We start from the raw sequence: 23,496 nt of genomic DNA, 5'->3' as shown, positions 1-23,496 counted from the left end.
AATTTCATATGCCTATGATATTGAAATAGCAATCTCTGGCAAACACTTTCCAACACTGTGTGATCGTCAACAAAGAGCTCTCAACAGAACCATAGTGATAGGTGCAAAAGTCGAGGACTAGAAGTAAATCGGAAAAAAACGGAACTGATACTGTTCAGCAGAAAACATAAAACACCTGCTCTTAAACGCATATTCCTAGGAGGGAGACCACTTAGGGTAACAGAAAAAGCGAAATATCTTGGACTTGTACTGGATAGGTAGCTAAATTGGAGGCGCACAGTCGTAGATAGACTACGTAAAGCCAGCGCTATACTCCTGCGAACGCTCATTGGGAAAAAATGGGGTTTGAAACCCAGAACGATACACTGGTTGTACACAGCAGTAAATTCTTGAAAAGTACACATTGGGCCATGAGCCTGGGCGTGTCCTACAGTGGCCAACCGCTTCAACCTAACCTGACCTACTTGTTTTCAGCGATCACAGAAACCCTCATATATGAAATTTAATAAAACTCGGATGATTATTTTTAAAAGCCGTGCTCGTTGCAGCCACCAACACTTAAAATTTTAAAGTTTCATAAATCTGCATGGTTTCTGTGCGAAATGCAAAGTTTCGATGGTCGATTCATTTCATTTCCTTATGAAGTCTGTGATTACACAAATCTCAGGGGCCAGTTGCTACAGAAAGTTATTCATGTTATCTACTTATTGACTGACTGCAAAAAGTTTTTCTTATGAGCTGTAGGAAGTAACCCTAGTTGCGAGAAGATATCTTGGCAGGCAAAATCGAAATCTAGTTTTCTATAGATTTCTATAGTTTTCATTCATTTCAATAACTGCGCTAGTAATGGGGCCGCAATAAAAATATTTGGGTTTAACTGCTACAACTGTTTGGTATATTGAAAGGTATCTGCTCAAGTGGTCCATCATTACTTGAGCAGATACGTCAATTAAGGCATCCCTTAGCAACGAATAAAAACATTAAGGGCTGAATGCTTCATCTATTTGAAAGAGATTTCTGATTTATCAGCAAGCAATCAGCATTGTAAGATGGATATGGATCATCAAAAACAAGCGTTGGTGGGCGAAAATAGTGTATTTGCTCAATTCCAGCAAAATATGAAGCATAAAGTAGATTACAGATAATGGAGGAATTTTCCAACTTGGAGAGGACTAGAGAATTAAGGAGCAATTTTCAACTATAAGAACGACCGATAAAATCTCTTACATGCCATTAAAGAAAAGCTAGATTGGAGTAAGCCTCGATAATAACAATAACAATTTATATGGTGTCATGAGGAGGGATTTTTAGAGTATGGATTTTATTCATTAAGAGAGCACTTAACTAATCCTTTGCCTTCTCAATCCAAAAAAGCACTAATTGATAAGCTGGACTTCTCAGCGTATTTCAAAGCTTACCTTATTAGCGCTGCCTCGTTCGCCCTCATTGACCTCCATAAACATTTGCTTCGTTTCTTTCTAAACTGTTTTTAATAGAGAAGTACCACTCGCAGTTTTTGTTGCTATTGATATCAGTAAAAAGAGTTCACAATTGTTAGTGTCAAACTAGGCGCCACTCTTTTAAGTTGACCAGTCAATTTCTCTAGTCTCCCACCTGCGGTTGCCACACAACCACACATACTAAAGCAAATTCCTCGCAGGTTGTGTTGTTGTGTAAAGAAACAGTGACGGATGGATATTCACAAAGTCTTCCAGTCGCGTACACTTCCACACATACATGTATGTGTTTATCTATTCGGAGAGTAGAAATAGTTTATTACTAAATACACTTCATAGTTACAATTGCAACAAGTTGACCTCTCTCGCCCAACTGAGCGTGGGACATAATGTTTTTGCTATTGTTGAAGTGTTGGTTTTATCGTAGGAATCTGTTGTTGTCAAGAGCTTTGCATGAATTATTGTAGTTTTTACAGTGGAAAAGAGAAATAAAAATTAAATTTATTTTATTACTTAAAATCGTCGCCATCTAAATTCAAATAAATTACATACATACAACAATGCTTGGCATAGACCTATACACACACACACAACACACATATAAATATGTGTTGTAATGAGTAATTTCATGAAATTTATGCGTTAAAAACATTTTAATAAAATATACAATTTGAAATTGGCAATGGGCCAATTGAATTTCACTTAAGACTTAGTAAGAAAGATGATAGCGATAGGCACAAATAAAAACAAACAATAGGCACAAAAGCGAACACACATACATGCATACATATATACGTACATACATATGCAGGTACTCGGTTAACTTGAGAGCAAATATTGACGAAATCTAGCGAATGCATCAAAGTTTGTGACTAGGAAAAATAAAATGAAATAAAATAAATCAGATAAACCTATACAAATGCAATTAAATTCAACAATAGCAAACACAAACATCAAAAGCATTTAATGCATTTGACATGAAATTCACCACACCTTGCATTCGCAGTGAGTGCATAATGCATGCTCAGAATTCGTATGGGCAAGCGCATTAGAGAGGATTCCGAAATAGAGAAGAATCACAAGAGTGGCCAAAAGCTTTTATTTTTTTCGTGTTTTTTTCTTTTGTGGTGAGAGAACAGTGTGACTCTGCCGGCCTCATTTGTTTACATGTTTACCACTCGTAATGAAAAGTTGTACTTGTAAGTAGTGGTGTGATGTGCAGTGACAACAAAATTGATCAAATACTTGAGTGATGGCTTGTTTTATCAACTGGATGTAGATTTTGAAATATTGGCACTATTTTGACTGCTAGAAAGATGGTAGAAATCATAATCAACTATTAGTTATATTCTTCTTTTTCTTGATTGGCGCGATAAGCGCTTGCGCGATTTTGGCCGAGTTTAACAAAGCGCGCCAGTCATTTCTTACTCGTGCCAACCGGCGCCAGTGGAACACACCACGTGAAGCCAAGTTCTTCTCCACCTGATCTTTCCAAAGCAGATGAGGCCTTCATCCAAGGCACTTAATCAAAGGATTGCAAAGCTAAGAAGCAAATTTTCATGCATTTTTAGTTTTTTAGGAAAGTTCTCAGCAGGTATTTGCGTATTTTTTGGGCGTCACGGATAGTGTTAGTTTAAGCTGCCAACATAATAATGGAAGATTTTTAACAATATTTTCCCAAATTTTCATAGTAAAGTATTGACAATTAAACGAGTGAGTGTAAATCTCTGGAAGTGCCTCGAAAAAAGTGTAAAGACCTAAAGCCTAGAGCAACGGAGACTCAAATACTCATAACTTCGTCTATATCACTCGGATCGATTTGAAATGTTAACACAATATTTTTGAAATATTATCAATTTATTTAAAGAAAATAACTTAAAAAAAACTATTTTACTTAGTGGCAGACCACTTTCAAAATTATGGACACATATGCCATAAAACTACCGCCGTAGCCGCATGGATTGGTGCGTGACTACCATTCAGTAATGCTCTGGCAGAAAGAAAAGGCAGACATTGGCAAACCTCCGTGAGCATTTCTGCCGTGAAAAAACTCGTGTAAAGGCCCATCTGCCGTTCGCAATAAAAGGCGGTAGGCCCCTCCATTTGTGGAACAGCACCAAGAGAACGCCACAAATAGGAGGAAAACCTCGACCAAACACACCCAATTTTTTTCTTGATATAACGATTTTTAAAATAAAAAATGCACGCTTAAACGATGCAATTCAAAAACAGTCACTTCAAATATGGTAACTAATAATCAGATGATGTGACAATTGTATTGCATACCTCAAGGCGCACTGTAAATAACTTCGAAGTTTTGGGGACAGTTTTTCAGTGTAAATTTAGCGCTGCTACCCAGCTAAACTAAGTTTAAATGCAGTATTAAGCTTAGTTTAAAAATTCACGACAGCTCAACCGGCACTGAAAAGCCAGCCCTTAGTGATGGCGAATTTCAAAGAGTTCTATTGCATTCAAAGCATTGAGTTTATGTTGAAATTAGCGTGTGATTTATTTAAAAGCACATATCTGCATATAAATGTATGAAATACAATTTCCAACCGTAAAACAGTACCTCCTCAGCAATGAAAATCCACAAAAAAATACATCTCAAGCAATTAAAAATGAAAATAGCCCAATAAAACAAATTAGTTTTTATTGCAATACTAGTCCCCCTTATTTAATGTAAAACCAAATATCCAGGAGGATGCACGAGTTTCGCTTGGAGCTACTATATTTCTATTATATTCGTATACCGTATACATGTAGCGATACTAACTGTAATGAATCAAAGAACCGCTTACGTTAAGAAACAAATTTAGTTTATTTTAATTAATATTGTAATACAAAACTAAGTATCCAATAATTATTACCGCGAACGCGTGTGAACACTTTAACGTGTCAACTGAGAAGAAAGCTCATACCTTTGCAATAGCATTGCTTGACCTATCAATAGCTAAATCTCGAGACTCGATAGCGGTAGATCTAGCGGAAGTTTATTGCATACAAACAATGTAGGTACTGGAAACAGAGAGAGAGAGAGAGAGAGAGAGGGAGGCTTTGACTCTCTATGTTATAAACTAGTGGCACGATTGCCACATACATATGTATATGTACATACATACACACTCGAACGCATGTGCCCTATAACCGCAAAAGCACACGCACATTTACACCCACACACCAGCCTGCAGTAATACCATATAGTACTTGTAATTGCACCAGTTCGTACCGCCTACTTGTTATAAAAGCCCTACGCTGCTCCATGCCTGTTTAAAAATGCATCCAATTCCCGATCGAAAGCCACGATCTACCACCTACCAAATATCTTATACGATTTTTTTCATAAATATCTGTTCAACATCCTCCCTATATCCACCCTGAACAGATAAACCGCAATGCCGCAAATGTGCCAAAGCTCTGCAAGAATTGGAAAATATCGACGATGAAGCCGATCAATTGGGCATCGGTTTTGTCAAAATACACGATGAGGAATTGGCTGAGGAATACAATTTGGGCAATCTTCCGGTATTGGTCTACTATCGCCATCAGACGCCGATCATATACGAAGGTAAAAGAACAGCAGCAACTGCCAAGAATCAAAATATGGTTAACCAAATACTCCTACTCGTTCATCAATGCAGGTGAATTGTCACGTGAAGAAGATGTCTTAGAGTGGTTGGTGCAAAATAAATCGACTGGCGATGAAGATGACGTGATAGAGGATGTAACGGCTAAGACACTGTCCACGCTGATCAGCAACATCGATAATCTGGTTGTATTATTCTGTACGTTTAAGTAGAGTAGCTATGAGAGTAGTAGTAGATATGAAATTATTATTAACAGGGTGGTGCAAACACAAGTTTCATATTGAATCTTTCGTTTTTTGACACGTACAAAACGAACTTTCCTGCTCACTTTTTCTTTTGGCTGGCAGTCAGTCAGTAAAAATTATGCGCAAATTTATTTCTAAAGTGAGTGCTGTGATGAAAGCGAGCTTCGCACCCACTGCGCCTGCAAGTTTTTGCAATGAGTTCGCGAGAATGGTTTCCTCATGGGTCTGTGGCTGCTATGGCGAAGGCTAAGGGTACACATTCGGCTCTATGAGTACGCATTTCTCGAACAACTGAAGGCTCAATTGACTCAGCAATAGAAAACTAAATATCTTCCACTTGCCAATCTGGAACATAGAAAAAATCTTAATTTCCATTTACGCGCATTTTCATATCGGTGAAGCAAATTTTGTACGAAAATCGCGAGCTATTTACGGCTCAACAGGCTCAGCAAGACTCTTACTTAGATAGATACTTTAGAAGGTTTTACACCTCGACCTCGCGGACTTTTATGCCCTCAGCTCATCACAGCACCACATATCCAGACCCAGTTCCATTACTAAACTCAGGATAGAGCTGGGTTGGACTGATCGTCTGTGCCTCTCTTTTGGCTGCAGTTGGCCGCGAACCTTCTTCAGCATTCAAGGAGAGGATGCATTGAAATCTGATGGAATTGGTTGGAGAAACGACAAGAGTCCGTAGATCAAATCTCGATCATGTGCAGATGACTATGCAGTCACCAGTAGCCTGTGTCTTAAAAAGTTCGAAGCGGTTTAAGCAACTTAGTTAGGCTATGGAAATCAAATTCGGGTATCAGGCCCATTAAGGCCACCGAGTGTCTTGTCTTAGACAAGCAACCTGGGTAATCTAACCGAAGCTGACTCAGCAATTGACAACAAATACCTATCCGCCTTTCAGTTTAGGGCTTAAAGCAAATCATAACTTCTATCGGCCTTTATTTTCATACGGCGGCTCTATTAAAAAACAAAATTACAATGTCTGGGGCCAGAAAAACTCGTACGTAATAGGCGAGAAGTCAATGTGTCCACAGAGAGTTGAAGTTTGGAGTGAATTGTGAAGTGTTGGTATAATTTTTTTTAGAAATCTTTTGACCCCCTTCAGTTGCAGCAAAATGACGCAATACACCACACCACAAGCCAACGAATATTCGAGCTTTGGCCATACAGTTAAGAGTCGTCTTAACATTGCCAAGTGAATGCCTTCGATTTTTTTTCCTTGTTCACTCCTCTCGGGAGCATAGAGCCTCGACAAGACTCTTCCATCGTACACGGTTCTGTGCTGTTATTTTTGCACCGTCCCGTGAGATGTCGGCATCTGCTAGTTCGCGCAACATCGACCTTCTCCAAGTGTTTTTTGGTCGATATACCATTTCAATTGGATCCGTTTGACATCTCATTTGGAGCTCTGAAAGATTGATATTAAGGGTTTTCGTAGTCGTAGTAGGGTTTTCGTAGTCTCAGAACAGAGAAGTCTGAATATAGAAATGCTATAACTCTTAGAGTTTTAAAGTGAAACTTGTATTTGGGCCACCCTTTAGTTACTAAGCAAATGACTTTTGAATGAATTTTCATGCGTTTCACAACTAGATGATCATGGCAATGATGATTCAATGACCGTATTGGAAGAGCTAGAACAAATTGACGACGACTGCGATAAACATGGCATTCAATTCGTAAAGATTGATGATCCCAAGTCCGCAGCGGAATATGGAATCGATACGGTAATGTGCCATTACAAACTGAAGCGCGTTCCAAATTAATTGTTAAATACATTTGTGCCACACACACACCCATAAACACATACAGATTCCGGCAATAGTATATTTCGAAAAACAAATTCCAAATATTTATGATGGCGACCTTATGGCGGAGGAGCAGATACTGCACTGGCTGGTAGGTCAACTGGAGCACGACGAAATCGAAGATGTTACCGATGAGATGCTCGACAAAATGGTGAAGGAAGGCCGCGTTATGGCGGTGCTATTCTGTAACTATACCTTATCCCCCAACCACCCATCCACACGGACATAGGTGTATTGTTGTAATTGAAATTTTCATATTTTAGATGATAACAATGACAAAAAATCACAGAAAGTTCTCGAAGAACTGGAGAATATCGACGATGAGTGCGATGCGTTGGGCATCACTTTTGTGAAAATCGACAATCCTGAAGAGGCCATCGAATACGGCATAAACAAAGTTCCTAAATTAATTTACTTTGAAAAAGGCATTCCAACCATTTACGAAGGCAATCTTGAGGATGAGGAAAAATTGCTAAAATGGCTCGAAGAGCAAACAACTTCCGATCAAATTGAGGACATCACCGATGAGATGATGGATTTGATAATTGAAAAAATGCCTTATGTCGCTGTACTCTACTGTAAGTTTACGGTACAATTTAGTCGGCAAATCGGCTACAGCTATGCCAAATTATAGAGTGCATAGTAGTGGCCGCATTTGCACTAGATTTGTTTTAAGAGAGAAAAGAAAACAAGAACAATTTGTACTTAATGTAAAGTAGCTTATGAATCTATGTGCATATGTATATGTGTAGGTACGTAATTGATGTGTGTGCGTGTAGCGTGTAAAAGTTGTTGTAAAATCACTGGAAGTACTTGAAATTTATTTCGATGGGTTGTTGTTGTAAAAGTGTGTATTAAGGTGTTTCGCGCTCAGCCTCAAAATATGCTTACTATGCTTGCAAATAGGTACAATGCAAATTAAAAAAAGAAATCGTTTAACAAACTACATAGTAAAGGCCCAAATGAACGACTCAGATGTTTGCACGTTTTCCATATAATTTTAAGTAAGTTGCAGTGCGTAAATTCGAATCTTCGTGCATGAAACCCCAAAGTGAAGAGAAAAGTTGTTTCTAATAGAAAATTTTTCTAGCAGACAATGGCAGGCCTGCGCGTGTATTTCTGCGCTGAAAAAGCTTCTCATAAAAAATCATCTAAAAATTCATCAGAGTCGGCTTGAAACTGTAGGTCCCTCCATTTGGGGAAAAGCATCAAGAGGCAAGCCACAAATAGGGCGAAGAACTCAGGCAAATAACTAACAGAAGTCTATGCGCCAACTATTTTTTATTTTTTTTTTAAGTAAGTTATAGCGGAGGAAGTTATAGGAGGAAGAAAAAGAGGACGCCCACGAAAGCGATGGTTAGATGACGTCGAATCAGATCTTAAGCAAATGAACGTACACAACTGGAGAGATGTAGCCATGGATAGAATAAAGTGGAGAAAAATTGTTGATGAAGCTATGGTCCACCACGGACTGTGAGGCTAAGAAGAAGAAGAAGTTATAGCACAAATTTTGCTTATTGACATATTTCAGGCGTTTAAGTTGAATATTTGTCTAGGTAAACACTTTTTCAATTCTCTGACAGAACTATCTGGCGCGGCGATTAGACCAAAGCCTCAAAATGGTTTCATGAAAATAAATAAACAACGTTCCCGTGTCGCACAGTGGTATCACAAAGGACCTATACGGTCTAAGTGAGTTGATCATACGGACCGACTACCACCATAACATAACCTAAGTTGAATATTTTTGTGGTACATTTTAACCCGTTATAGCCCTCTTTTATGGGTATTTTTTGCACTTTCTCACAGAAGTGACTAAAAAGAGCCATTTATTGAGGAGTTAGCGCATTAAAATGCTTCACAAAAATGTTTCTCGTTGCTTTTTCCACTGAACTGTTGAACGAATCATTAGCTAATATATAAGACTTAGTTCCGTAAGTCAATTTGCCATATGAATGCTCAAGAAGCGGAACTTTTACCTCCCTAAAAAAATTCAGGTGAAAGCTTTCAAATTGCCGATACACATATTTTTTTTATCCCCTCTACGAGAGGCCATTGCCGACGACCTTTTATTCCGGAAAATTAATTTTTTCGTACAGTATGATTTGTGCTGTGGCACTTAAGTTGAGGCAAAAAATGAGGTGACCTACAGTATACCTATGAATTAATAGAACAAAATATCAGGTGTTTTTTAGTTGCATGAGAACTACCCAATATCGATGACTATGGTTTGATGGCTGAGAATGGCAAATTGTGTTGAAATTTCTGTTCATCATGAATCGTTTAACACCAGAAGAACGACGCTTCCAAATTGTGGATATTTACTTAAAACAAAAATCTGTCATAAATCACTGGCAGCATCATCGGTGCTTATTTTTCTCGCAATGAGGAAGAGCTGCTGTTACGGTGATTGCCATGCACTATCCAGCCATTCCGACTAAATTTTTGTTTACAAAATTCAATCAGTTGAACATCGACGACATTTGGTTCCAATAAGAGGTGCAACTTGCCAAACTGTGCACTTAACAATCGCTTTATGGCAATAATCAAGCCACCATTGACGCCATGAGGGCAGATTTATTGGAAAAGCATGGTGCTCACACTCACCAACGTAAACGCAAGCCCGTTTCAGCTGTCACGATAAAACTAATGAGAGCCTCATGAAAATGAATTCTCACCACCGTTCCGTCCCGCTGTATCGTAGATCATTGTTTCATCGTGTTAGCTGACACGGGCGTACGAGCGTACGTTTACGTTGCTGAGTGTGAGCACTAGCAGTCAAAAATTGCACTAATCGAATGGATCATTTAACTCGTGGTCACGGCGAACATATGCCGGATATTATATTCCAAAAATAAATGCCATGAAATTATCTACCAGATTACAAAAAAAAACAATTAATTTCATTATCATTTTAAGTTCTCAAGCTATTAAAAAACACACGATATGAAATAAGCAATCTTGTGAACACCAAAGAAAATTTTTAGTTAGGTTAAACCAAATAAAGGGACCGAATAAAAAGAAAATCATTATTAAAAGATTTTTTAGTGGTGTACTACCTAGCAGACATTTTTCGGCTCTGAGGGAATTTGTCAGATATGCCGACGTCATTCGTTTTGTGTTTCACAAAATTTAGCTTTAGCGTAGTGAAACACAAAACGAATGACGAAGAATCCAAAGTTCCCCTCAAACATTTTTTTTTCACCATACCTAACGAGCAAACCTGATATCTATCATCCTTGAAATAGTTGTTTGTGAACAAAAATTTAAATAAACCTCCCAAATGATGCCATATGAACTATTGATCTTAAAATCAAATTCACTGTGCAGCGGTAATGCGAGATGCATTGCCAACTATCTGTATTCTCTCAGCTATCTCTTTGCTCTCCAAATAGCAAATTGTTTTTGCGAAGCTGTCTCATGAGAGTAATGCTTCGAGTTTGGAACTTTTAAGTTAACCAACTACTCTTAAGCCACCAGAAAAAGTAAAGCAAACAAAAACAAAAACAAAAAAATATACAAATCAGAGTTTTTTAAAATTCTCCAGTGGCTTACTTAACTAACAGCGCATCTAACCAAACTCAACCTAAACCAAGTCATATGAAGAATTTTTTCTAAAGCGAATCAAATGTCAAGAGTCTATTCGTTTATTATTAATTTATCGAAAGCCAGTTGATTGTTTGCACAGTTTTTATAAAATTTCAAAATATTAATTAATCAACGGAGATGACGCGAAAAAAATGCAATGTGGGAATAATCACCCCCCAGCTGGTTTTTGAGAAGCCTTTTTAAGGCGGTGATGCACTTTACAGTTTATTGCCTGCATTTGGGTGATCGCTAAAAAATATTCTTTTTCTAGCATTTGGTGTTGCATTAGAAGAGGGCTGGAAAAAGGGCCTCACATTTAAAAGCTTAATAATAGGACTATGAATAAGTTCGTGCGGTTTTTTTCGAAATTTAAAACTTTATTGACGTAAAATGGTTACAAATTTAATATTCAAAATATTGTCCATCGCTTACTACTACTTTTTCCCATCTTTCTGGCAATTCACGGATTCCCTTTGTGAAAAATTCGGTCGGTTTTGCCGCAATCCACGAATCGATCCATTTTTTGACTTCATCGTAATTACGGAAGTGCTGGTCAGCCAGGCCATGTTGCATCGATCGGAAGAGATAGTAATCGGATGGCGCAAGGTCTGGACTATACGGCGGGTGGGGTAGGACATCCCATTTGAGCGTTTCTAAGTATGTTTTGACCACTTGTGCAACATGTGGCCGAGCATTGTCATGTTGCAAAATAACTTTGTCGTGTCTATCGGCGTATTGCGGCCGTTTTTCTCGCAGTGCTCGGCTCAAACGCATCAATTGTCGTCGGTAGACATCCCCCGTAATCGTTTCATTCGGTTTCAGTAGCTCATAATACACAACACCCAGCTGGTCCCACCAGATACACAGCATAACCTTCAGGCCATGAATATTCTGCGCCGACGTCGATGTTGAAGCATGGCCAGGGTATCCATACGTTGCCCGACGTTTTGGATTGTCGTAATGGACCCACTTTTCATCGCCAGTCACAATTCGATGCAAAAAACCCTTTCTTTTGTGCCGTTGAAGCAGTTGTTCGCATGCCATAAAACGGCGTTCAACGTCTCTTGGCTTCAATTCATACGGCACCCAATGGCCTACCTTTCGGATCATTCCCATGGCTTTTAAACGTTTGGAAATGGTTGATTGATCAACTCCCAAAGTTTTTGCAACCTCTTCTTGCGTTTGAGCCGGATCTTGATCGAGCAATTCCTCCAATTCGGTATCCATGAACTTTGGCGGCGCACCCTCGCGTTCTTCGTCTTCCAAGCCAAAATCACCACTTTTAAAGCGTGCAAACCACTTCTGGCACGTTCGCTCAGATAGAGCATGCTCACCATAAACTTCCACCAAGATACGATGACTTTCGGCTGCTTTTTTCTTCATATTAAAATAATGAAGAAGAATTCCCCGCAAAAACACATTATTTGGCACGAAATTCGACATTTTCAAGTGTGGTAAAAATATTGTTGTTTACGCTTCAAATAAAAAACTTATACTGACGTTTGTGCCTTACGACAGTAGCTCTCCAATGAATGTTTGGAAATGTGGATCGATGGAATAATAATCAAGTTACGCCATCTGTTGTAAAACCGCACGAACTTATAAATAGACCTATTAGTTTGTGGGTATTTTGGCGTACATTTTTTCTCCAATATAGGAGGAAGGTATTACAGGTACCTAATATAAAATAAATACACTTCAAATTAAGGCTCAGAAAAGGTATTATTTGTTGAATAAAAAAAGGAATAATCAAGGAAAAAGGGGTCCCCGTAGCCGAATGGGTAGGTGTGAAACTACCACTCGGAAGTGCGTAGTTTCAAATCTTCGTGCTTGAAAGACTCATAGAAAAGGTATTTTCTCATAGCGGTCGCCCCTCAACAGGCAATGGCAAACCTCTGAGTCTATTTCTGCTATGAAAAAGCTCCTCATAGAAAATATCTGCCCTTCGGAGTCGGCTTGAAACTGTAAGTCTCACTTTCCTGCTAACTGAGGTTGGTAAAAAAGGCGAACAGATTTCCATAGCACATTGAGACGTGTATAAAATAAAATAAATAAAAAATTTAATAAATAGTTCACGCGTTAGCGAAAAGTGTAAGTTGCCTTTAATGCATTTGGAAATGGTTAAAAAATTTTTAATTTTATATTTAATAAAGAATGATTGTGCAAACATCTGTGTCGTCTGTTTGGCTTTAAATCTTGGCCTTTGCGCGGTGTAAATCGTTATTTAGCATCTAACCACTAATTTATTCGTCGCCAAGAGCAGCTGAAAGATGGTATGAAAACTAAATTCCACAAGTAGTGACAGGCATTCGAGTTTTTTAGTAGGCAATTAGCGAAATGAAATTTTTCATAGCTCAATTAAAATGTAAAGTCTCTTCGGGACAGGAATAGTAATGTGCACTTTAACAAAGATCTTTCCATATTTTTACATACAAATATTTAAACTCTTATATTCTCCAAATTCCACTTCAGACGACAAAGATCAGAAGAAATCGCAAAAGGTGCTCGCCGAACTGGAGAATATCGACGATGAGTGCGATCAAAACGACATTGCTTTCGTGAAGATCGATGACGATAGTGAGGCCAAGGAATGGGGTATCGATGAGATACCATCGATTGTCTTCTTCGAGCGTGGCATACCGCACATTTACGAAGGCGACTTGATGAAGGAGGACGAACTCTTGGGTTGGTTGGTACATCAGAAGCGGCACTCGGAGATTCCGGAAGTCACCGATGAGATGAAAGACAAATTGGTTGAAAATACTGAACATTTGGCTGTTATTTTTTGTAAGTTTACAACAATTTTTGCCTTTCATGAAAATTTTTTTTTCACGATTTTCGATATAACTGTCATAAAATATTTGGTAAGCACTGGGCTTTGAGTTGGTATCTCCTGCGATTAATAAGACGAAAAATAACGTGATTCATTTTAGAGTTGCAATATACAATTTTAGTTAAAGAATTGTTTGGGGAAAAAGAAATCCATTACTTTACCATAAAATTCAAAATATCATTTAAGATGATTTTTGGATGATCCGATTGGGGTAAAATATGCAGCGTTTTGTGGTAAAATTTGTTGCCATTTTAAAGGTAGCTTCATAATGCCTCTCTCATAGAAGTCTTGGTTCTTATAGGCAAGAAACGCTAGTAATCGAGTTTCACAATCTTCTCTATATACTGATTTCTCATCACTCAGGAAGTTTTTCAATGAGAGGAAAAGGTGGTAATCGCTTGGTGCCAGGTCCAGACTATATGGTGGATGCATTAAAACTTCCCAATCAAGCTGCCGGGGTTGTTGAAAGTATGGTAGACAGTTTCTTTCAAGTCCCTCCAAATACCCCGTAGAACTTTTCTGGCTGTTGTTGTTGTTGTTTAGAATCATAAACATTCCCCGTACACATATGGGGAATGCTACTGGAAGGACAGTGCTTGGCCGGATACAAGTCCGGGTCGTTCCGGTAACGTAGAACCGACTGTCGTGGGAACGAACTTTTCTGGCCGTTAATCCTGGTTTGACCACCGTTTGAGCTGCTTCATCACGCTTTGAGCACGATCGTTCCCGCACAGTATTCCCATTTCTCATGCCCAGTCACCATCCGTTAAAAAAATGTGTCGATTTCAACCCGTTTGGCCAAGGTTTCGCATACAGAAATTCGATAAGTAATGTTTTTTGGTGTTCATTGGTGTGACATCCAGACATTGAGCTTCTTTTTGAATTCGGCTTGGCGCAAGTGATTTAAAACTGTTTTATGGTCAATCTTTAGCTTCTGGGTGATGCTACGACTACTAAAATGTCTGTCAGTTTCGATTATTTCTGTGATTTTATCGACATTTTCGACAAAGAAGCGACGAAGTGAAGCCTAGCGGTGTAGATTCAAATAACGAATTTCCTAGGATTTTCCCGGTATTATTTTAATAGTGCCATGGAAAATGGAAATTGTGGTATTGATGCCTCTTGAACTGCGTTTAAGTTTTACCGAGCTTAGGTGATTTAAGTATTTTCTTGCTGTTAATTTTGTTGTTGTTGCAGCAATACTAAGCCCTGTCAGCGCATTGTAAATGATCGGTCGTCTTTATCTAGCTCAGCTAACGGTAATCACAGGAAACTTGCTGTTTCGACAGTTTGGGTCCAGAGGGAGAGGACTGTTAGATGACTGGGTTTGATGGGGCATGTAAAAAGGTGGTTAGTGGCGTGCGGAGTGCCTGGATAAGTAGGAATGAAATCTGCTACAGTCTCCAGAAAGTAATTGTACCAAAGTTACGCGGATCTCTCGGGGTAACTGGAGCTCTTCATCTGCTATGGGTGGTGGTTGGACTTCGATTACGGCATTTGGAGGTCGGGAGCTTAAGAAGGTAGTAAGGGTATCGTCGTTTATTGTCTGTCTAAACCCTGTCCAGTCCAGTCCGGTCCGATTCGTTCTGTCCTGGAACTTGTCGGCGTAGTTGACGTGCCTGGGATGCGGCTCTGGATCAAGTAGATGTCTATAGGGGTGAAGCCTGCGGTAGCTCTATGGCAGAAACTGTTTGCTGAGCAGTTTGTTCTGCTCCTTTACAGGTAGCATCGTTACGTATGTGTTGTAAAGGGGACATCATTGGCTATAGTTGTGGTATCTTAATATCAGACGTGATACAAACTTTCGGCCACTAAAGCGCTGAGCGGGCCACTAAGTCTACTACCGAAAGACCTTAAGAACCAAAATGTCACGCACTATAAATATGGAAGTAGTCATAACTGCGTTCTTTAATCTATGATTTCGTGCCCGGAATTTGTGGTATATTTTCACTGAAAGCCAGGCGGCTATTAAATTCCTGAAAAAAACGTTGTTGACTTCAAAAGTGGCGGTGAAATATCGTCAATCACTTAACCAAATGGCTGAGACATTTCCTACGCACATCGTCTGGGCTCGAGGCTATTCCTACATATAGGATAACTGTGTGGCAAACGAGCTCACTTCCTTAATTGGTACTGACATCAGACATACACCAGATATAATTCTACTAACTAGCAAAATGCGTACCAACAAAAAATGGTTTCTCATTGTAGCAGGAGCCCACCTGCCAAGTGGCTCTGCAACTTTGACCGAAAATAAGTGCTCACCTCAAAACATTCATCTAACAACCATCACTGGAAGTAGTTCGATTGGCGGACTCGCTGCCAGGCAGGAGATGCCTTAAAAGCACCTCTGTAGATGTGATGTGGAGGAGTGAAAAGGGAGGAAACGGTACAACGTTTTCTCTATCACTGCCTGGCACCAAGAATATCAGGTATCTTTTTGCTCTATTGGACCTAAGACTTTAAGACTAAGAGTTTCATGTGGGCGCGATGATGATGATATGTGTCACAGCGCTCGGATTTCTGAACATAGGGAATTCGTTTTAGAGTACTTTTTGGCTAAATAACCATGGAGGTACTGAAGACACGTAAAATGCGACTGGTGCTGCCTGGTGTCTGGAGGGAAACTTCAGATCTACTCAAGTCTGCGGTATTATGCGAAAAAGAATGGATAATTGGGAAAAGATGACGCCGCGGTTACTAGGTTACGGACTGAGAAATTCAAAAGCAGGCTGCTTAAAGGATTCTGGAGCTTGCTGCTTCACAATATGTTGCGGTAGTGGAAGTAAAGGCTGTATTCCAAATAAATGGTTCCAGGAGACTGTGAGGTTTATGGGAACGAATCGGCCGAATCGAAATGAAATGAATTAGAAAGGCGCTAATCTTGCAAGCCAAACTCAGAGACTATTCGCGCAACCAGAATAAATAGCTGTAGAGCAACTAAGCGACTCTTCGAAAGACCGCATAGAGAAGTCGCGAAATTAATTATGAGACGGAAAAAAGAGAGGTAGATCCCAAGTAGCACTAGTAAGAGGCAGATATGAGCCACATTTTTTTATTTATGTGAAACCAGTCCTTAAGAACATATTTAAGCTTTGTAATGCTTTTACCAATGCAGGCGTAAGGTTTTCCACTGTCACCGCTTCTCTTTGCCAATTGACCCTACACAAAAGAGGAATGATAAGGAGTATCACCAGACATATTGAGGACCTGGACTTCGACGAAGACCTCCTCTCTCATAACCAACAGTAATACACAATTTTATATGAGGGATACCTAATGAATGAAAAAAGCAGGCTTTGAAATGCATTTCTAGCTCAAAAACCCGGCAGCAAATTTGCTTCTGTATTGCAGCTGGTCTTAGCTTTGTCTTTTATCTTGAGAAATCTTTCAAAAATGATTTTGTGTTTAAGAGTTGACTTTTTTTTAATCATAAAAATTCTAGATTTCTATTTAAGACATTCTTCGACTGAATTTCATGAAAGGTACCCAGAAATGTAGCGAAAACAATTAAGTCCAGCCACATTATAACATATATGAATTTCTTTTTAGACGACAAGGACGATAAACAAGACATTCGCGTGCTCAACGAACTGGAGAACATCGATGATGAACTTGAAAAGGAGGGCATCGTAATTGTGCGTATTGATAACGCCGCCGAAGCTAAAGAATACGGCTTGGATCACTTGCCCGCACTCATTTACTTCGAGAACAAGATACCAGCTCTGTACGAGGGTGACTTGATGAATGAAGATGAAGTATTGGAATGGTTGATTTTACAAAAGCGTACCGCTACCATTGAGGAAGTAACCGATGAGATCCTGGTCGGCCTGATCAACGATCACGAATATGTAGTGGTCTTCTTCACTGGCCCTTGTGAGCCTGGCGAAAAATGCGACAAAACTTTGGGCGCATTGGAGAGTATTGACGATGAACTGGATGAGGCGGGCATCATTTTTGTCACCACCGAGGACACAAACATCGCTAAGAAGCATAACATCAAGAACTATCCACAATTGGTATTCTTCAGAAATCGTGATCCGTTAGTATTTACTGGTGATTTGGATGATGAGGACGAGGTGTTGGCATGGATCACCGACGAAGATACGCTAGAGATTCCTGGTAAAATTGAAGAAGTAAACACCAAAATGTTGGATAAGATTCTGTCGGAGAACGATCATGTCGTAGTGTTCTTCTGTAAGTAGAAGCTGAATTGGTCGGTATTTGAATAGCTAGAAACTCTCATCGCTTTCTTATCACTTGCAGATCGTGAAGGTGATAAGCGCGCACAAAAAATCCTAAACGAATTGGAAAATATTGATGATGAATGCGAAGAGAAGGACATTGATTTCGTGAAGACTTCCGATCCTGATGTTGACAAGGAATACGATTTGGCTAATTTGCCAGCATTGGCATTCTACAGACACAAATTCCGCACAATCTACGATGGTAAGCACTCAGAAGCTCTGCGTAAACAAAAATTGTGTAATCTTCAATTCTTGCACTTAAACTCCTTGCAGGCGATCTCATGAAGGAGGAGGAAATTCTGGATTGGGTAATTGATCTGCATGAATCGACGGCTGATGTTATCGAATCTGTGGATCGTAAAACTTTACAAGTTTTAATCAATGACGTCGAGCACTTGGCTGTATTTTTCTGTAATATAAATTTTGCAAATTCACCATTTCGCTTTTACTAAAATTTTACTAAATTTTTGCAGATGATGACAAATGTGAATCGTGCCCGCAAATCTTGGAGGAATTAGAGACCATTGACGATGATACGGACAAACAGGGCATACAATTTGTCAAATCGAATGATGTGAAGTTGGCGCATGAAATCGGAATTTTCGCATTCCCCGCCTTGGTCTACTACGAGACAGGCGTGCCAATCATGTATGATGGTGAGTGGGCCAGCTATGAGTGCGGAGAGCTCAACTAAGAGTCCTACTAACAACTGATGTGTTTTTGTTTTCTCTCTCTCTCTCTCTAACAGGTAATCTCAAAAATGAAAATCGTGTGTTGCAGTGGTTGATCAATCAAAAGAGTGAGTGTTCTTTGTTCGATATTAGTTTTTGTTTTACTTTGAGAACATACATACAATTCTGTTCCCACTCCTCTCACACTCTACACTCACACATACAAGTTACAAGGCATTTTTACCACTCAGTACATTTAGCAGGAAATTCCATGAGAACCTCCATTCATTTAACTGATTTATTACCAATTACACAAAACTCAGTCTATCTACCATAGTGAATACACCTATTGAGCATTGATAAAACATAACTTTGTTGACTTTGTTAGCGCCATACATTGAACGTATGGCTAAGAGAATTATCAAAGCAATTCTGCCAGTCTAGGCCATGGGCAAGAGGTGCGTATAGTTGAAAATGAAATTTAAATTTGAAGTTTACTCACACACCCTTCTATTCATGTGCATTTTACTCTAAACTCTAAACCAACTCTACTTACTTTTGAATAAAATCCCGCACAGTGTTTAAAACCCTAATTGCATACAAAAAAAAACTTTGAAATTGAACGACTTTTTCAATGGTTTTACGAAAATGTTGATCAAACCAACTGTTGTTGATACAGGCGAGGATGATGATGAGGATGAGGATGAGGATGATGATGACAATGACGAAGATGAAGACGATGATGAAGATAATGATGATGATGACGAAAACGACATAAAAATAAAACGAAGAGCCAAAAAGGCACAACGAAAACGATACACCGATAACGACGACGAAGACGACGACGATGACGAAGACGACGACGAGGACGAGGACGAGGACGAGGACGACGACGAGGACGAGGATGAGGATGAGGACGAGGACGAAGATGAGAACGATGAAGACGATGACGATGACGAAGACGATGACGATGACGACGACGATGACGACGACGACGAGGATGAAGATGAAGATGAAGATGATGAAATTACAAAATTAACTTACCCAAAAACCGATAAAAGTAAAGAAGAAAGACTTAAACGTTTAAAGAAAAGTATAAGGAAACACAAATCCGACGATGATGACGATGATGCAGACGAAGACGATGACGGCGACAAGATCAATAAAAAATATAAATTGATCAGGCGTAGAGTTTCACACGATGATAACGGAGACGATGAAGAGGATGATGATGGTGATGATGATGATGATAAAGATGATGATGATGATGGAGAGCCTAACATGCGAGTGCGATATCGTAAGCCGGGGTCGAGAAGGTTGAGATTTAGAAAAATTGTATTTAAAAGTCGACTTATTGAGAAAGAGGATGATGATGACGATGATGATGCTAATGGAAATGATGAGGATGATGATGATGAAGATGAAGATGATCATCCAAAATACAAGAGAAAACATAGAACGCAGAAAACAAGAAGCAAGAAGAGAAAATTGGATAGAGATGACGATGAGGATGATGATGATGAGGATGATGACGATGAGGATGATGATGACGAGGATGATGATGATGAGGATAATGATGATGAGGATGATGACGATGAGGATGTTGACGATGAGGATGATGATGATGAAGACGATAAAGAGAAAGATATTAAAAAAGGACGCAAATCCAGAAACAAACGCAAGCTGCACAGAAAGAAAATTAATGACGATGATGACGAAGATGACGAAGACGACGAAGACGAGGATGAAGATGAAGACGAGGATGAAGATGAAGACGAGGATGAAGATGAAGATGACGATGATGATGAAAACGAAGATGAAGATGAGGATGAAGATGAAGATGAAGATGATGATGACGATGAAGATGAAGATGAAGACGAAGACGGAAATGAAGATGATGATAACGATGAGGATGATGAGGATGATGACAATGAAAGAAAGTCCACTTCAAAATCTCGGCGAAAAGACAAGCAGCGCAAATCACAACATGATGATGATGATGACGCTGACGACGACGAAGAAGATGACGACGATGATGAAGACGATGACGATGACGATGACGATGACGACGACGAAGAAGACGATGACGATGATGATTTAAAAAAAAGAAAAAGCAAAACAGTAAAGCAACATAAAAAATCAAAAAGAAACAAAAATGACAAAGACGACGATGATGATGATGACGACGAAGAAGACGACGACGATGATGACGACGATGAAGACGATGACGACGACGAAGAAGATGATGACGATGATGATGTAAAAAAAAGAAAAAGCAAAACAGTAAAGCAACATAAAAAATCAAACAGAAACAAAAATGACAAAGACGACGATGATGATGATGACGACGAAGAAGATGATGACGATGATGATGTAAAAAAACGAAAAAGCAAAACAGTAAAGCAACATAAAAAATCAAAAAGGAACAAAAATGACAAAGACGACGACGATGATGATGATGATGATGACGACGACGACGCTGACGACGACGATGATAACAATGACGATGACAACGACAATGACGATGACGACGACGATGACAAGAAAGTTAAAAGATCTCGAAAATCGCAAAAATCCATAAAGCCTCAAAAAATCCATCAGGCTAATGAACTTTGCAACGAACGATTCATAGATAAATTAGGTAAATCTTTAAAAATATTGTTGCCAACCGAAGATTTAGTCTTGTGGCATTCCCCACCCCTTCCTCTATTTTTGTAATCTTTGTACTTATGTATGTATATAAATTTCCAATTCACAACTCAATTGCAATAAAATTATACAACATCATCATAAATAAATATGTATGTGTGTTTCTTAACCGATACAGGGTACTTAGTGTCCAAGCATAATCGTGCAATGCCGAAAAGCGCAATACACAATCGTTTTTTACCGAAGGCTGAAGGTAAAACAAACGACTTTCTCATGTTTTGGCACAAATCAGCAACAGTAAATGCTTTTGGTGTGCGAGAGTAAATACATAATGCATACATACTTGTAATTACAAAAACAAAAATTGTGTCTAAATAAAGCTATGCACCAGCTGCTTTGCACGACTGCGCACGACGCCTCCCAAAAGTAGTCTACGTTCAAATCGTTCGAACTACGTACATACATTTCAATGGGTGATTTTCAAGAATTTTCGTCGTGAAATCGAACAAATCTAATTCTCAAATTTGGCACACTTATAGGCTGGACAAAAGCTGGCTGACGGATTTTCGAAATCGCTACGCGAATTGGAGCATAAGTAGAAATCCGCTCCAGCTTTGAAACGTAATCATAAGGGGACGGCTGCCTTGAATGTTTCGGCGCCTCGACATTTTATTACAATTTGGGCAACCAGAGCAATCTGGGTAGTTCACTCCCAAATGACTTGGCCTAATATGTATCGACGTACTATTAAAATACTTCGACCAAGTTGCCTAAATCTCAGCTAGCGAGAGCAGGACTATTAAGGAGAAGAAGCTGAGATCATTCCACTTTATCCTCCAGAAAACTGCTGTAAGGACTTGAAGTAGTACCAAATCTCACCGCGTTGATACCTGCCGGTGAAGAGAGGCGCCCACCCACTCCGCCCCGACTGTTCTGTCGCTAAGCAGTCTATAGATTAGCACGATAAGGCTGTTTCGAGCCCAAAGTTTCATACAACTAAGTCCGAAATAAAATCCAATTTTTATGCGTGAGGCTCACTATGTTACTCCATTTTGGGAGGCGTTACTAGGAGTGGTGGTGGTGGAGGCGGTGGGTGTGTTGTTTGAACCTGACACAACCCAGACCCAATTAGCACAAACGATGATATTTTGATACATCACTTTTGGAACCACTACTTTTTATTAGTCGAACCATCTTGATTTTACTACAATATGTATCTGCCTATGTCGTGTTTTTTCTTTTCTGCAATTTCTTTCAAGTTGACCATCGTGAATTCCCTCGGCCATTCTATGTAGTAGAGCACTCAGATTGGACACTCACGCAGATAATGGAAGACTGTTTCCTTAGATTATTTTTGTTTGCAGCTTCTACGGCCGTTGTACGGCCACCCCATCTCACTGGCGTGGTCTCCTAAAGGCCTGGGGCCGGTTATTGCAGACGTATTTCTGAATATGTCTGTTCATGGTCTTCTTAACAACTCGTCAGTTCGGGATTCGTTGAAATTGGCCCACTTTTATTTTGACATTTTGCAGGCATCCATGTTAGTCCATCTGTCAACGACCTGTTTATGGAATAGCGAGAACATATCACTTTTATGCACGCCTTGAGGATAACCTATTCCTACCGCTTCGGATTCGTTATAGGATGACCTCTATCTTACCAGTTCATCAGCTTCCTCACTTCCTTCTATGTTCCTATGGCTAGGTACTCAGTTGATGTCCCAGCGAGTGATGTCTGTCGTGCGCGCTAAAGCATTAAATTCCTTTAGGCATTGTCTGATGATTTTTGGATTGGTTGTAGGTGACTTTAAAGCTAAAATGGCTTCATGACTATCTGGAAGAGTTCTGTATAGCAAGCCATGAAGGTAATGTTTAGATTACCCTGGACCAACCTGTGTATCAGTGACAAATATTCTGTATAACGCGGTTTATATGTCAAGTTCTTCCTTCTTTTCGTTCTATTATTGGGGGTTATTGTAAACCAAAGGCTCATCAATTCAATGAAACTCGTAAAGAACTGCAGTAGAAAATCAATTTTTGCACACAATGAAAACCGGGCTCGGTGCAAGTTTCAAGATTTTCGCATACAAATTTAAATAGTTTTTTTTACCGACAGCAATCCAAATTAATTTGCTTTTATTATATTAATTAAATATACTCCCTTTTTTTGTCGGGAAAGACTAGCCAGTACAGCACTCAGACACAATTAAGTCCATTGTACTGCATTCGGATTCCCTTTTTAATTTTCTTTAAATCTACCCGATCTCCGAAGAAAACTGAGTAGATCTTGTGGTGCCAAGGAGCCAAAGAGGTCGCTTCTTAACACATCAGTGCCAAAGACCTCAAGGCTGATTCGAGATAAGGCCGGGTAGAAAGTGGTCCGCCGTCTCATTCTCCTCT

The 23,496-nt window shown here is 39.4% G+C and overlaps 1 protein-coding gene across 14 annotated transcripts in view; it reads left to right on the top strand.

Moving 5' to 3' along the window:
• LOC128868405 (dentin sialophosphoprotein) overlaps window positions 1-23,496 on the top strand; it is a 120,105-nt gene that overhangs the window by 43,986 nt on the left and 52,623 nt on the right. For 4 of the 14 annotated variants that reach the window (XM_054110460.1, XM_054110462.1, XM_054110459.1 and 1 more), the window contains exons 6-18: window positions 4,843-5,025; window positions 5,099-5,242; window positions 6,895-7,028; window positions 7,114-7,294; window positions 7,373-7,687; window positions 13,170-13,484; window positions 17,083-17,727; window positions 17,797-17,979; window positions 18,051-18,188; window positions 18,251-18,433; window positions 18,526-18,576; window positions 19,128-21,089; window positions 21,276-21,350. In XM_054110460.1, coding sequence (XP_053966435.1) covers window positions 4,843-5,025; window positions 5,099-5,242; window positions 6,895-7,028; window positions 7,114-7,294; window positions 7,373-7,687; window positions 13,170-13,484; window positions 17,083-17,727; window positions 17,797-17,979; window positions 18,051-18,188; window positions 18,251-18,433; window positions 18,526-18,576; window positions 19,128-21,089; window positions 21,276-21,350 — 4,509 coding nt within the window. The remainder of the gene's footprint in view (window positions 1-4,842; window positions 5,026-5,098; window positions 5,243-6,894; window positions 7,029-7,113; window positions 7,295-7,372; window positions 7,688-13,169; window positions 13,485-17,082; window positions 17,728-17,796; window positions 17,980-18,050; window positions 18,189-18,250; window positions 18,434-18,525; window positions 18,577-19,127; window positions 21,090-21,275; window positions 21,351-23,496) is intronic. The other 10 variants (XM_054110465.1, XM_054110464.1, XM_054110468.1 and 7 more) reach the window with 6 other exon arrangements.

Source organism: Anastrepha ludens, chromosome 6, assembly GCF_028408465.1.
Source record: "Anastrepha ludens isolate Willacy chromosome 6, idAnaLude1.1, whole genome shotgun sequence".
Taxonomy (NCBI): domain Eukaryota; kingdom Metazoa; phylum Arthropoda; class Insecta; order Diptera; family Tephritidae; genus Anastrepha; species Anastrepha ludens.
The sequence above is the reverse complement of the archived record's forward strand: the minus strand, read 5'-3'. Positions and strand labels throughout refer to the sequence as shown.